At 37.2% G+C, this 16,305-nt stretch overlaps 1 protein-coding gene across 5 annotated transcripts in view; it reads left to right on the top strand.

The window, feature by feature from the left end:
• EPHA6 (EPH receptor A6) overlaps positions 1 to 16,305 on the top strand; it is a 373,338-nt gene that overhangs the window by 271,295 nt on the left and 85,738 nt on the right. For all 5 annotated transcript variants that reach the window (XM_077174587.1, XM_077174585.1, XM_077174590.1 and 2 more), the window contains 4 exons: positions 3,494 to 3,602; positions 6,331 to 6,401; positions 8,281 to 8,406; positions 13,593 to 13,778. In XM_077174587.1, the coding sequence (XP_077030702.1) occupies positions 3,494 to 3,602; positions 6,331 to 6,401; positions 8,281 to 8,406; positions 13,593 to 13,778 (492 nt within the window). The remainder of the gene's footprint in view (positions 1 to 3,493; positions 3,603 to 6,330; positions 6,402 to 8,280; positions 8,407 to 13,592; positions 13,779 to 16,305) is intronic.

The following is a 16,305-nucleotide window of genomic DNA, read 5'->3' as shown; positions in this document are numbered from 1 at the left end:
GTGAGGAAAAGAGGAAGCCTTGGGCTATTTCCCTTCAGCCCACAGGGCAGGGAAGGTGCAGCTCCTCCTCTGTACATTTGGATGAAGAAGGTAGAGAAAAGATGAGACAGGGCATGGATGTAAAAAGTGGATTGTAGGGACAGAACTGACACCAGGCTGGATGCAGAAAGGATTTCTGGGCATGGTGTTGAGCAAGGAAGCTGGAACAATGCAATTAGAAACTTCAAGCATCATTTCAGGCATATAGCATGAGTTAAGCATGAAGAGCAATGGCAGTGAGGAGTTTGTCTGGATATAAGCTCCTGGGTGTATATATAATCCATGCTGCAGTTTTAAAATCACTTGGACTATCACATCAGTAGCAGGTAAAATGTGCTTGAAGAGTTTTGCCACCCAAAAATTGCAGTATACTACTGAAACATCTCAGATAAGTCATAAATTCTCCCTTTTCTTGTCTTAACTACTTGTTTTTAAGTGTTTTCTGTCCAAGTGAACTCACTTAGCAGACAGGTAGACAGAATGAAAAATAGATCCAGACTAAGCAGTCAGCCCAATTAGAGGGGTGCTAAGCTCCCTTAGCTCTGCTCATGGTTTATTAGAAAGTTCAGGTGCCCTGTACAGTGTAGAGACAACAAAATACTGATTTTATCTATAGGAATGCTGGCCATGTTGTCCAACATGAGATTCTGGAAAAAAATGCTGTGTACTTCTGTGATTAGATGCATCACTCTCATATGTACACACGAAGGGATGAAATGAAGTTGCAGGAACTTGCTTGGCTTTGCAGCCTGAAAAAGTTGTTTTTTAAACTGTGGTTTTTTGTCTTGCATGATCAAGAAGTTCTGAGGAGAAACACAGGGTCATAGACCAGTATACCCAGAAAAAAATTAGAAAGGAGAACCAGGAAGTGACAAAAATATTCAAGAACATGCACAACAGAAACAAATAATGCTCTTAGTATTAACAACTTCACCAAAAGAGAAAGCTGGAGAAATGAGAAAAGAGCTGAGAGGTTGAGAGACACATAGAATTTAATTTAGAATGGTAAAATGCTGTAAAAATTCTAGGTATTGAGAGTCCCTGATTACTGTCTTCTCACTGCCTAAATAGTTTTTTGTGGAACCTTTTACCTGTATGTGATAAGTCTGTGTACAAATATTTCCATCATTTTGCCTTACCAGCCTCTCTGTGAGTTTTTAACAAATTCACATTTTCCAATTATTCTTGTCTGTCATTTGACATTTTTATCTGACAGGTAAATTAAGGTCATCTGGAAGTTTCAGGCTTGAAAACTCCTTGTAGTGATTTAACTACATGAAAAAAAAATCCTCATGTCTTCAACTCTGGCCTCTAAATTACAAACAAGAGAAACAGAATTATCAAGTCGGTACAGTCTCAGCTAAAAATCTGTATTGCTTACAGACAGAAAGAACATAAATCACTCTGAATTTCTCCCCTTCATTAATGTGACTTCAGTTCCTCATAGAAAAATGTATATTATTAAATGGGTGGATTGGATTCTGTTTTAGCTAGAACACAAAAAAAGAGCATCTCCATCCAGAAATGATCCAGGATACATCTTCATCTTGGTAGCTGCAGGTGCTTCTTTGGGCCATGGAATCAGCCCCTACATTTGCACCAGGAAGGTTCCTGGGTTGTTGCTTTGGCAATGAGTGTCTGTTGAAAAAAATCACTGTTCACTTGTCTTTTGACAAATTTTGCTTCTAATTTTGTACTTGTGTTTTGCTTTCCTCCTGCCAAATTCACTATTTTTGCACACATCTTCCTATTAGAAACAAAAGGAGAGCTGCAGTTTGTCCTCTCCACTGCAGAGATGGGCAGGAAAGATTCCTCTGAAACCTCCTCCATGTACAACTTCAAACCATGCCTGACTTTAATAATCTTTGCCACATTTAACACAACTCCCACTAGTCTGAAAATTGCATTCAGCACTGGCATTGCTACTTGTGTGGCATGATATTTCTTATGTTGCATTTTCCCAACTAAACCTGAGCCTGTGGAAGGTAACACAAGAGCTGGAATCCACTGCCATAACATCACTAGATATCATTTAACTATTCAGTCAATATTTGCTCCATTATTTCTTGGAAGCTGTGTATATTTAACTTGTCTGGCCACAGAATCCCTTGTAATTTACTGCCTGTGCATGCTTCCATCTTATTATTTGGACAGAAACCTAATGGCAGAAACCTAAAAAGTTGGTTTTGCTGAAAATTACTCTTACAAAGCCAGTTTACACCATGAGTTTTTAAGCCACACACAAATCTTGTTCAGAAGCCAAATGCTTTTCTAGGAAACAGTGTTTTATGAGGCTTTGGGTAGCAATGTGAGCATTGCATTGAGCTTCATCAGCTGCAAAGGGAGAGAATATCACCTGCTGAGCTCTCTAGACAGCAGCCTAGGTGATTTTCCTAAGCTTTAATCACCTGATGCCTAGAAAGCTGAAGATTTTGCTTATTGAATTGTTTGCAAGTTTACCAAATCAAAGTTGCTTCCCTGATGTAAAAATTATTCCCTTTTCTGTATTTACTTCTGTTTTCAGAAATTATTGAATTGAATTATTTATTCTTCTTTCAATACAATGTTTTATTTCCCATGGAAATAGTAAGAATTGGGTAAATGTCATGTGGTGCAAATGTTCAAGTGGAACAGAGTTTAACAAATAAAACTTTGGAGTCACAGGACGGGAGATAGAGAAAAAAAATGAGCCTAATTCTTTTTCTGCTCATGTAATATTTGGACAGTGAGGACCACCTGGACTGTAAGTAGGTAAATACTCAGTGTAAAAATTTAATATTACACACAATAAATTAACAAAATTAGGAAGTCTCCAGTGACTGGATAATTTCAGGTGATCTTTTTTAGCTCCTAAACATCCTACAAAAAACAGAGAAAAACAAGAGGCATAAGAATTTTTTTTTTGTCAACGACAGTGTTGCTAATCACCAAACCATGTTATGATAAACTATATGTATTTTGTGACAATGAAACTGAACACCAGACATGCTGAAGAATGTGTGAAGCTACAAATTAGGTGTGGGGGTTTTGTTTTGCTTCCTCCTGACCCCAGTTTAGTATCTTCACATACCCAGCACTGCTGCTGACTTCACTGGGACAGGGGGATGGAGAGAACTTCTGAATTAGGTGGAGGATTGAGATAAACTAAGGAGGAAAATACAATTTTGTGTCCAAAATCCTGTCATATTCAAACTTTAGTAAATTGCAAGTGTCTGATAGTGGCAAATCCTCCTTTTAGAAACCTGCAAGCATCATCTCCCCCCCATCCTAACTGGGATATGGATTATGGTTTCTCACTTCACAGACACATTTGCATGTGATGCCCTTGCTAAACACTGAGGAAAACATTAAAAACAAATTGCAACATTGACCATTGAAATTATTTCAGCCATTCTGCAAAGTCCCTGGGTGATGGATGGAGCATCAACCCCTTTTCTCTGTGCTTCTCTTTCAGCTTCTGATATGGCTGCAGAGCAGGGACAGATTCTTGTAATTGCCACTGCTGCTGTGGGTGGATTCACTCTGCTGGTCATCCTCACCTTGTTCTTCCTCATCACTGGCAGGTAATTAAAACACTGTTCTCATATAGTCCCATCTAAAATTAAGAATTTAAGAATAATATTCAAGTCATTAAACCACATTTTCAGAGCTAAAATTAGGGTTGGACAAAGTGGGGTAACTTCTTTGTTCAGCACTAGTCATCCAGTTCTTTTGTAAGTGTGGTTTTTCATAAAGACACAGTTTGGGAAGATAAGAAATTATGTGAAATCAAGAAGTAGTATGGGTATTTAGAAATAAGTTTCTGGACCTCTTGCCTGCAGAGTGATAATTTAAAAATGCAGTATACCTGCTGCATCCTCAAGGCTCTGACATTACATGGAAAAGAAAAAAAAAAAGAAGAAAAGAAGGGAAAAATCCCCACAGTGTATTTTATAAAATCTCATAACTGTCAATTGCAAAACTTTAGAGAGTGCACTACTCAGATATCAATAGAGGGGGCTGCACTTTTAGATTTGTAATTACACATCTGTTTTGTTGGTATAGTATTACCTCTAGTTTGAACACAAAGTGAAGTTCTATCAGTGCAGGCCAGAGGTTTTTTACAATACTCCAGCAATACCCTAAATATGGCACTGCAGTAGCTGCCATTATGTGAATTAATGCTCTCTCTGCTAAATAATAAAACCAGTTAAATCTAATGTTCTGGTGAAGGTAATGAGAGCAGTTAACCTTGGAACATATTGTGGCCTTAGATAATCTTAGAGGCTGAGTAAATATTCCTGCTATTACTACAGAAGGTGACAAGCAGTAGGATCTTTTAGAAGAGAGAGGAATCATTTAGACAGAGACAAATTTCCAGAGACAATGATTGTGTGGAATCCATTTGTGAAATCCTGAAACAGTTCAAACACTTCCTTTAGAAAAAAAATCACTAAACTTGGGAATGGAAAAAAAATGGAAGTGGGTTTCTTTCTGTTTTTCTTCCTCCTGTTTTCTACTGTTAAGAATATCAGAGATTCTCTTAGCTTTCTACTGTCTTACTCAATGGGACCATTTCAATTATGTAAGATAGGAATTCATTTTGAAGTGCTGCTTAAATGCAGTGATAAGAGCATGTTCCACAGAAGACAGAGCAAGGAAATTTTGAATAAATACTCAATTTACTCTAGGACTGGAGGCAAATTTCAGCATGAAAAATGGCACTGGTACCCTACAGATGTGCTCTGCTTCACTGTTTAGAATTAACAATTTGATGAGCTGTCAAGTCTCAGGGCTGCTGATGAGCCTATTCAGAGTGGAGAGGCTGGGTGAAATGAGCACCTGCCTCTGCACTGTGCTGGGTCATTATCCACCAGGAGCAAGCAGGAAGTAGGGCTGTCAATTGCAGACAGGAATATGAAAGCAACAGAGGCTTCAAGACACAGGACTGGGGTCTTGGCTCAGTTTCAGGAAATTGGATGTTAAAGCTCAGTCCGATTTAGCCTTATCTTCCATTGTTCTGCAGCCAACATGAGCAGAAAATGAGGAGACTCCTCCACTGGTGATTTATCACTGGCTTCTGTAGTCAAACTTTGGGGCCACATGGAAGTTTAGGAGGGTTGGGTAAGGTTAAAGTCTTGGTTTTTTTGCCTGCTTCCCTTGGGCAAGCACTTGGAGTGTAAGAACTTGTGTTTAGGGCTCTGGACAGGTGGCACCCTACAGACCACTTGTTCAGGTCCTAAAAGTGACGCTGGCATCCTTAGGGAGTCCCAGCAACTGGTGTTCAATCTCAAGGTTTCCACAGAGTCTGAGAATCCACTGGTTTGCATTCCCTCCTCAAGGGCACACTAGCTTCAGGAGTTTCTGCCCTTAATTTCCTCCTCATCACCTGTGTAGCAGTGAATGAACTTGTGACTGTTCCTGCTGTGTTTCAGCAGTTTAAACAAACCACTGAAATGAGGTGGGTGTGTTCACCTATTCCTCAAAAATCTTCACTCTTAAAATAGATTTACTGACTGTAATTATTTTTTTTTAATTTTATAATGCTGTTAATGTTCACACAGAGGAATGCTGTTAATGTTCACACACGTCCACAGGCACTGCTGTTCTCCACAGGCATCGCAGCCTCAACAACCCTTTGCTATCCCTTAAACCAAAAGATTTCCCTCTAAACAGTAATTTTTAGGCTCCTCAGTGAGTGAGAAAGAGCTTTAAGACCAAGAGCAAATATTTTGTTTTTTCTTGACTGTAACAGTTGGTCCTGCCATGTGACCCCCTAAATCAGTGTTATCAGACCTGCAGGTAGGCAGTGTTCAGCAGCTCAGACTACCAGAGCCACTCAGCAAAAGAGAAAAAAGGGCGCCTGATGTGAAAAAAATATTTTCTTTTTTTCATGAAACATAGTGAAGTCATTATAATTCTGTTATGAAGAAAATGAGAGGGTATTTTACCCACTGTATATGGAAGTTAATGGGAAAAGGTTTAATTACTACTGGCCTATGTATGCAAACAGGAATGCAGGAAAGTAATAATTTATTGAAGTATCAGAATTCTTTGGAGGAGTCAAACATTAAAAAAAAGTATTACATCTAACTTAAACTCAGGTAGTCATGCTAATCATTCAAACATTATTTGTTTTTCTTTGTATATAATCTATTTGTAGTTCATCATGTATTTAGATTCATAAGTAAATATATATATTCCAAATGCAAAGAACTTGGCTTTCATAAAATTGCAGATAAAAACTCAGTGTACATATGTTTTATTCATGGCAAGTATTTTATTTAAAACCTCGTTTGTTTTTCTTAAAAGATGCCAGTGGTACATAAAGGCCAAAATGAAATCTGAGGAGAAAAGAAGGGCTCATTTGCAAAATGGACACTGTAAGTAGTTCAACGCTATGTAATATCTATATCATGTTTTAAATGAAGGAAGTCCACTCTTTCCTGAACAACTTTTGCCCTTGGTGTTTTAATCTGGTTGTTTGAGTAGTTTCTTATTATCTGCATCATCAATGGTCTTTATTTTTGTTTGCAATTTCACTTAAATCTATTAGTAAAGGGGTTTTTTTGTATTCAGCTAATAGTATTTAGCAGATTTTCAGGTTTATTTCTTTAAATTCTCAGTTGTTCTGAGTATTGGATTTCTGCCTCAAAATTCCTCTCCTGGTGACTGTATGACTTACTTGTATCTAGTTCTCTTTGGATTTAGGGATCTATTCTTCCAGCCACCCAAGAAATAAGAAGTGGAATGGGTTGTCTTCCCTCATGTTCCTGCTCACTGATCAGTACAGTGAGAGAAAATCCTGGTGATCTCTCATGGGCAATAATTAGTTTATATAGCTTAGTTTACCTACCTACTTTAAATTAGTTACCTTATTGTTTCTTGTTAGAGTAGCAATTTAAATGTGTTTTGGGTTTTTTATTCAAAGTGTATTGCACAAAGGGTATCAGATTTTATTCTTTCATCATTTTGATAACATCTCTGGAAATGCTATGATCAACACAGAAGTTACCAGAAGTAAAATATTTTTTCAGGTGACACCACTATATCGAGCCAAGTGTCTCTTTCTGTCAAGGAAAAGGGCACATTTGCCCATAAAGTATACTGCCTAGGAAGATGGTTTTGTCATTTGTTTCCAAGCATGACCAGAAATAAAAGAAGACAAAAACCCTCCTCCTGGAGAGTTTGATATATGCTTTTGAGACCATGAGTGAATTTGAAAAAAGCCTCACTCAGTGTCTTTCAGGCCAGGGTAAATGATGACTGTATTTCATGTTGACACAAAGCTTCATCTCAGAGCCTTCCCATTCATTTGTAGTGATCTCAGCATCACACTGGAGGGGGCAAGTCTCTACTCATATATGTGCTCCACAGAACCAAGAATAAAGAGGAATTACTGTTTTAGACTCAGCTATTAACTGACAGGAGAAAGAAGGCTGAGAAATGCTTCATTCTTTTTAAAAGGATTCTCTGGACCCAGCTGCAGATGCCTCTCTTTGTCCTTATAAATTGATGGATTATTAGCATCAACTTGAGTTTTCCAGAACTTAATCACGATATGGCAGGAGCCTAAAAGAATTCCCACACAGATAGTCCAGAAGAAACAACACAAGTTCTTGAACATGCTATACTCAGGAACACAAGGGATATCAGCCATGCCAGAAAATGACAGCTTGTTGGAGCCTGCCAAAGCAGTCTGGCACTAACCCACTACTGCCATGGCCATCTCCAAGGAAACAGATAGAAATTATCTTGAAAATGGATTTGGATATTTTTGTCATCTTGCACCTGGCTCTCTGGCTGTTCCAGCTGATCAGAAGAGAACAAAGCAGCACAGCCCTCCAGGACTCATCCTTAGAGAAAAGGAACTCAAAGATTTGACCTGTTTGGCAAAACAGGATGTTCAGCCATCTACTCCTAAATGAAAGGAGAGAGCTAGAAACAACTGTTTTCAAAGTAAAGGACAGATTGCCTCAATTGCCCAAGGAGCAGCAAAGGGGAAGATAAACTGCTTTGGCAATAATCACTGTTGTTTTGAGGCCATGCTTTTCCCCATGTTATTGAGCCCTCACTTGCTGTCTCTGCAGACCCTTTTTCAAGTGATCAGCTTCTTCTGTTGGCTTCTGAAATTTTAAGCCTGGAAGATATTATTTTCAGTCCTTTCAATTATCTAGTGAAAAAAAAAAAAAAAGAAAACTATCGTTGCAATGCATGAATGTCAAGGAGTTCCTGATTCCTCTTATTCTCTCTTTCTTGCAGTACATTTCCCAGGACTCAAAACATACATAGATCCAGACACTTATGAAGATCCATCTCTTGCTGTCCATGAGTTTGCCAAGGAGATTGATCCTTCCAGAATTCGTATTGAAAGAGTCATTGGGGCAGGTAAAACTATCCCTACTGTAAAAAAAATCTCTAGGCATGGCAATACTGCTTTTCATAAGCTTTAGGAAATCAATTCATTATCAGTTTTTTGTGTAGGATTGATTTTTTTGCCTGGTTTGTTGGGGATTTCTTTGTTTTGTTTTGTTTTGTTTTGTTTTCCAGATGTATTCAAAACAGTGTGTCACACAGCATGTGCCATAGTTATTGTCATGTATTCTCAGTCACTGAGGGTGAAATTAGATCAGAATCTCTTTCTATGGGGATATAAGTTCTGAATATAGAAGACTGAGAAAAACTTTTTCTCAAATAGAAAACTTGAGGAGTTATGAGGGAGGAAAAGGAGAGGCTGGCTTGGGATAGGCTTTTCTGTCTGGAGAAGGATCCCTGGCAGAGAGGGAAAAGAGGAAGATCTGTTGATAAGATGTAGACAGAATGAAAGAGGATGCTTTGTAATCCTTTTTTTCATATTGTTTCATATGTCTTAGTCACTTTAGAAAGGAAGGGTATTTTTCAGTTTAAACCCCTCATTTAATGATATATTACTGCACTGATAACCATGGAAATATCCCCAGTGTTGCTAAGAAGTGATTTATGCAGTAGAAAATGTTGTGCAAAAATCCTACAGAAATAAAACCAGGTCTGGTAGCAGACAGGAGAGAGAAAGTAAAAGAGAAAATTCTGTTTCACGTTGCTGTCCATAGTGCTGGAGTACCCCAGTTTACCTGATTACTGAGGCCACATCATCTGCAGCTGGAGCTCTGCACCTCTGGAATCATGAGCCTGGGAGAGCCCCCAGAGGGCTGACTTCTGTGGAGAAAATTGAGTTTGCTTTCTTCTATTTCTTCCCTTTCTTCAGACACACTATAAATATTGATGTTTTTTAGATTATAAAGCAGATTGAGCTACATTCCACATCTGTGTAACTGCTGATTTCAGTTGAATACAACAGACACGGATTAATTGTTTTAGTTCAGATTAAAATTGTGTGCTTAATCTCAGTTTAGTTCATTTATGAAAACTCTTCTCTCAGCTTCTCTCTCTCTGCTTTCTTGTATGCATGGAAGTATATTCTTTGGCATATTTTACTTTTATGGATTTTATTTTTATGGTTTTTATTTTCTAAAATTACATAGGTAATTTTTCAACTTCAACAATACCCACCTAACAGGACTTGCAAACAGGTTGCAATGCAATTTAAACCCATTTCCATGCATACAAGATACAGGTTAAATACCATGGCTGAGGCAGGGAGAGTACAAATTCCCACACAATTCTTCAGTAGCTGCTTAGGGACATAACATCAGTATAATTCTCAACAGTCCTAAAGATCTCTGTGCATTCTCTTTAATTCTGTACTACACATTTCAGTTGGATAAAAAAAATTATTTCTTATCACAAGAGAATTACTTCTAAAAGATTTTTACGATTTTCACCTAAGTGAAACCAAAAATCAACATCTTCTCTTTTAACAAGTCAGTTAAGAGATTCACTTTTAAATTTGTTGTGGTTTAACATTTTATTCTGGCCATTAATTCTCATTTTTAATTTCTGCAACTTTAATTTTTCAAACAAAACTTATTTCCTTTCAAGAACCAAAAGATTTCATTCTGAAACTGCCAAAGTGGAAAATCACAAATAGTTGAAAAAAAAAATCCAGCATTTCTGGTCATGACATTTTTAAAAATATTCTTCTACTGAAAGCAGTTTCCAGTTTGTTTTTTCAGTGGAAAAAGTCATGTCCAAAAGTTCTTGATAATTTACCACTTGCAGTTCTGATGGCTGTGACACTCAAGGCAAGTATTTTTAATTAGTTTCTTTTTTCAGCTTAACTCCAACCTAACTCTGTACCCAAGTTATACTTTAAAGTATTTGGCAATTATATCTCACCCATACACTGTTTTCTGCTCCATCTCTTCTTGCTGTTTGGCTTAAGGTTCAGCCCCTCTCCAAGGAATGAATTCTCAGAGGTACTTTATCAAGTCTGTCTTAAAATTTACAATTATCCTCCTATTTCCTTTGTTAAAATGTTGAAACTCAAGGAAGAGACCAACTCTTCAGTTTTTCCCAGAGCAGACTGGGATTATTCTTTGCATGATCTAAATCTCCTGCAAGTTCTCCCACAAGTGTAAAGACTGAAATGGGGAAGTGAGTTGAGCTTTATTTGGAGCTGTGACCTTTCAGTTCTATCAGCAGCCTCTGTCTGTGCTGTGAGACATTTGTTCTGATCCCATGCAGTAATACCAGGCTGCACATCAGACTTTTAAGGGGTTTCACTTTCAGTATCACATATGCCCTGCTGAATGCAAAAAGGGATGTGTGGTTTGCACAGATTAAATATCTAGACTGCTCAAATTAGCTCCTTTTTGTATAATATACAGTAAGGTGGGTGAGGTTTCTGTTATTAAACCAGAGATTATTTACATTTTATTAAAACTGAACAGGCAATGGACTCTATCTTTTTCTCTAGCTGTGATCGGCCTTTTCCCTGGAGCAAGGAAAAATGTTGACTTCATTGACATCTGGCTCTTAGCTTCAACTTATTACACATGCAGTCATGAACCTCAGCTGCTGCAGGGTCAACATTTATCCTGTTTATCTTCAAACTTGAGCAGTGAGAATGAGATTCTTAGATGTGAAAAACTCCTTTGGTTGAACCCATTCCCCTTTGACTTTAAAAACATTGAAAATTCTTTATCTGAACAGAAGTGTAGAAAAGCTACTGTGGGATGAAATCTTGTCAAAGTCTCAGTGTAAATAATTCAATGCTTTAAATTTTACCATTGATCTCCATCTAGTCTAAAACAGAAGTAGAAGTTATTACACACCTTAGGTTTCTGTCTGTTTTGTAGCTGATGATATCAAGTTTGAAATCATGTCACAAAAAAACTGCTGGTAGTCTTTATGTTCATCAGTTTATCAATCCCAATATCCAAGGGGAGGGAAATTTCTTTCTCACTTTCCAAGTCATGCATCCAAAAAAAAAAAAGGGAAAGAAACAGGGGTTCCTTCCCCTGCTTTGGATGTTGTACAGATAATAAAGCTTGGAATTGCAAGTTGTTCAGCAGCTTCCTTCAGTTTAATTCATTTTAAAGCACTTGGTAACAGCCTTTTACAGTCCCTGAGGGATGAATGTCATTATTTATGAAATTCTGAAGCTGTAATATTCTTGCATAATCTTGTAGTAGCAAAATGGTTTATTCTATAACCTATGCTGTCCAAATTAGTCTTAAAATGAGATTTTGCAATTCTGCAGATTTATTTGCCACAGAATTTCTTTAAAAATCTGGATATTAAGGCTCTAGTATTTTTGCTTTTCACTGTTTCATTAAGAGAAAGAAATTGGAAAACAAATTCTCATTTTAGGCATTTAAGTTTGAAAAACCAGCAGGATGCAAAAAGGTCATGGCTTTAGAGAAGTGTTCTGGTCCTGCTGAACATGTCACAGAACAGAAGATTGATAGACCATATCTCCTGCAAAACATTCAGATTTCATCACTTCCTTTTATGGGAGCACTTTACAAGTCCAAATTATCTACTGCTTTTTCAGTGCAAGTAGTCAGGCAAGCAAACTTTTAAGGAGAGACTTCGAAAGGTGAAAGGAACAAAATCATATAGGAAAATTCTCACACAACTTCTCCTTTTGTCAAAAGATTCCCAGAGCATCACTCTAATGACATATATTTCCACATATCTTATATTTGCACACATCTTTAATTTATATTTTTTAATTAAGTAGAAATATATTGGTGGGAGGAACTGTACAAAGAGGACCTGGGACCACCTGATTTTTTTTAGCTATTTAGGAAGCTGCTAATTTATTCAGAGCTTATGTTCAGCATGTTTTAATTGTACTCCTGCACTTGATGATGCCTCTGTCATTGAAGTGAAAGACAAGCTATGAAATTGTTATTTTAATCTCTCTCTTCCTGGATCTAAAGATAATAAAACTTTGCTTTGTTTTAGTGGAAGCAACAGAACCTAATAAAATAAAAGTCTTGTGACAATATCCATTGTAATCCTGTAACATCAGGGAGTTATAATTTTCTGAGGTGAAGGTTGTGCCTTTAGTGTGCCTCTCTTCTATATTTGCTTCATATCTGAAGATGCACTGTTACAGAATAGAGCTCCTGTATTTTGTTTACTTCTGTCCTTAAAGTTTAGGGAAAACTAATACAGACAGTACTCAATGGAGTGCTAAATCCCCAGCTAAATATATATCTACTCATTACTTGCTTTTTGGCTTTTAGCAGTTCTGATTCCAAAATGAATGGGGCAAAAAATTTAGATTTGCTGCAAAAGCAACCTGCACTGAAATATGCTTTGAAATATTTCTGTGAACATTGTTTTCCCTTTACTGAATCATGACTCATTGAAAACTGACCTGCAGTCATCCAAAAGTATGTTTGGTAGGGGCTCTAAATGACTTCTGTGTGACGTCAAGATCAAAGGAAGTTGTGATTCCATGCAAACTGAATTATTAAATGTGTAAGGAGAATTCAGAGTGACACACAGGCCCTACACAGTCAGGGAAACATCAGCGGAAAAAAGTTTTGAGATTCCTCTCACTGCACAACTCCAGATTTGCTGAGACTGTTGGCCTTTGGCTGTCTGAACAGGGAAATATGTAATTAATTTCAAGTAGGTGTGGAAGTCCATTTAAATAAATCACTTGCAAGTGCTTTTCTAGGTCATAACAGCATAAAGTACTTTTTAAATGCTTTCTGTAGCTGAAGGATAGTGTTCTGATAGTCTCTGAGCTTTTCTCAATACAGAGGTCTTAGTGCATTTTACCCCTAGATATTAATATTTCTGTCAAGAGATATTTTACATCGATATTTTGTCATCAGTGGAATGAAAACCCAAGTGTCATTGCAGACAGTTGGGTTTTCCTTCCTCAGTTATATGTCCCAAACCTGTTGATACCAACGTTCAGTCTCAGTGGGGAGGGCTGAAGGTTTGCCTTTTGCAGTACAAGGTGCCATGATCTCTGCTGTGGCACAGAGGAAAGGTGATGATTTCTTGTGAAGTGCTGCTGAATATTTTGTTTTTCTGGGATGTGATGACACTCATAAATCTGAATATTCAATCAGTTACTTCTCTGTCCACTTCTATGGGATGTGTGAGTTCCTTGAATATTCTTCTGTCCAGGCACTGTGAGTTGCTGACTGATATTTGATCTGTTTCAGGAGAGTTTGGAGAAGTTTGCAGTGGACGTCTGAAGACACCAGGAAAAAGAGAGATCCCTGTTGCCATAAAAACTCTAAAGGGTGGCTATATGGACAGGCAGAGGAGAGATTTCCTGAGGGAGGCGAGTATTATGGGACAGTTTGATCACCCAAATATCATTCGCCTTGAAGGAGTTGTTACAAAAAGTAAGTCACTAATACCTTTCCTTAATTGTTTTATGCTGGCTTTCCCATTCTGCCTCATTTAGTATTGAAATTAACATTATTTCCTCATTCAGTATGGGTTACAGTTCTCAGAAATCTTCCAAGCCATTGACAGTCAATACTGCAAAGTTTGGGATCATAATAGGAAATGCATAGCCTGTCTGTTTTCAGTTTGGTATGTTTCATTTTTTATTTTTTAATAACAATTACCTTCCTTCAAGAGAAGTCTTTACAGGTTCTTCTGAAGTAGAATGGAGAGTTTGCTTATGAGCAAGTAGAGAAAACCACAAATGTAACTGAACTAACGATAAAGTCAAGTCATCTTGTAAAATATCTTATTTCTGCAAAAGTGGTCATTATTTATTTGATTGAGATTTACTGATTTTGGTACCAGAAGAGATGAATTTTCTATTTTGAAGAAATAAATACTAAACTCTTTGTAGCTTGTTGTATACTGCAAAGATTGACTAAAATGCCAGAATAATCTTTGAAATGCTTTACTCCTTATAATTGTTGCAGCTGCCAATAGAGATCACTTGCCTCTGAAATCCAGCAGGTGTAGTGGTGTTATGGACTTTTCTGAAAGGCTGAAACATCCAGTTATCACTTAACTAGTAAGAAGTCTAATTAACATGCATGCAATTTCCTCAATGACAACTTTTTTCAGTAATGAATTAAAAAAGCTCATGGTATATTCTTTTCAAAATCAATCATTGTCTCAACCAAGCCATGTTGTTTGGTAATTTGCAGAACTTACATTTTTCTTTTAAAGGGAAGTGTTGTGTGTATAATACACTGTCCTCTTATCATCACAGTAAACACAACAATATGTTATGAATATTTCTTGATTTTACCTCATTACAACATGAAAATGTATGTTTGGAAAATTAAGAACAAAAAGGAAAGTTTAGCTCCTGAACTCATGTTGTTGGAATGGAATTTCAATAGGTGTGTGGAATGACTTGACCATGTTCAAATCTGTCTCTCTGTGGTTCTAAATTAAGATGATCTTTTTCTTTCCTCACACAGTATTGCAAGGATAAATTTATTGGGTTTTAGGTATGTTTGGTTAGTAGACTAACAAAACCCATTGCATTGCAGGAAAGACAGAGCTTAGTCTGCTCTCCTGTGAGTAACAGCTCTGTGACAGCAAGCAGGAACACAAGTAAATGCTGGCTGAGCAGCAATGGAGATCTTGTCAAGAGATGTAAATGTGTAGGAACTTAAGTGAACTTTAGCTCTTGCTTCACACTGAGCATATCAGCAATTAAATTCCTCCAGTCTTCACCAGCAGGGCTGGTTTATGAATCAGTATCACAGGTCTGGTTGGGATTCACATGGTGGATCTTGTAGGGTGTATCTCTTCTGAAAAACACAAGAAGTTGTGGTTTAGGAGCATTGTTTAAATCCAATTAAATGGTGCATAGGGAGTACAGTATAACAATGTCCTTGGCAATGAAATGATTGTTTAATCTTTATATTTGTCAGTTTTCTTTCTGTAATACCTCAACACCTCAGTCTAGAGAGAAATCAAGGTGGCATTCAGAAAAGACAAAAAACAGATAAATCAGTGCTCCAATATTAGAGTATTAGGTGTTCTACAGGAAGGATTATAGAGAACTGTAAGCCAAAAAGTTATCAGTAGCAGTTCTGCTTTTCACCAAGGAGTCAACAAACTTCATTAATGTTTTGTAATGTTTGTTTGAAGGTAGTATAAAAATAGCAGGTGTTACTGTTATATTCACACTGTTGTCTAAAAATACACATCTCTCAGATATAAAACAAGTAGTGGAACTTTGAAAGAAAATACTTTGGTGTTAGGCAGGATTAAAAAGAAAATAAAACAATTATACAGACATAATTATAGAATGAAAATAGGCTATGTGAATTCTGAGCAAAGGTCACCCCCAGGCACAAAAAGTGCAAATTACATAAATTGTAAAGGACAGGATGGTGCAGCACTGCTCTGCCACAAGGAAGGAGCCTGAAGCAGGCTGAGCCATGGACAAATGCACTCTGCTCTTCCCATCTTGTCTTTAGGGTGTTGCCTTGCCTTTATATTGCCCCATCTGGGGTATTTAGAGAATAACATGATTTCACCTTGGAGGAGAGCAGTTGCCTTGCCAAACTACTAAGTCTAGGATTGCAGAATCCAAATTTCCTATTACTGAAAGGTGTGCTCTAAAAGTCAGAAAAAACTTTGTCCTAGCCAAATTATTTATTTACTGATAGCATGAATAAAAGGTGTTTTGTGCTGAGACCTAGATTAATAACAACAGAAACTATTTATCTGATGTGCAGTGCAGTTCCACTAAACTACAAAGGCACATCAGATGCACTACATTTGATTAATAGATGTGTACTGCTGTTCTTAGCACATGCTTTCCTCTGTGTAACCATTAGTCATTAACTTCTAGCTCTTGCTGATAGATATTGCATCAGTTTGTAAGCAGTGCCTTCCATTACAGTGTCATTGACTATTGAACAAAAAAGAAAAAGGATTTGGTTG

The sequence above is a fragment of the Agelaius phoeniceus genome, chromosome 2 (assembly GCF_051311805.1).
Source record: "Agelaius phoeniceus isolate bAgePho1 chromosome 2, bAgePho1.hap1, whole genome shotgun sequence".
NCBI lineage: Eukaryota > Metazoa > Chordata > Aves > Passeriformes > Icteridae > Agelaius > Agelaius phoeniceus.
Note: the sequence above shows the minus strand (reverse complement) of the source record. Positions and strands in the feature narration are given on the sequence as shown.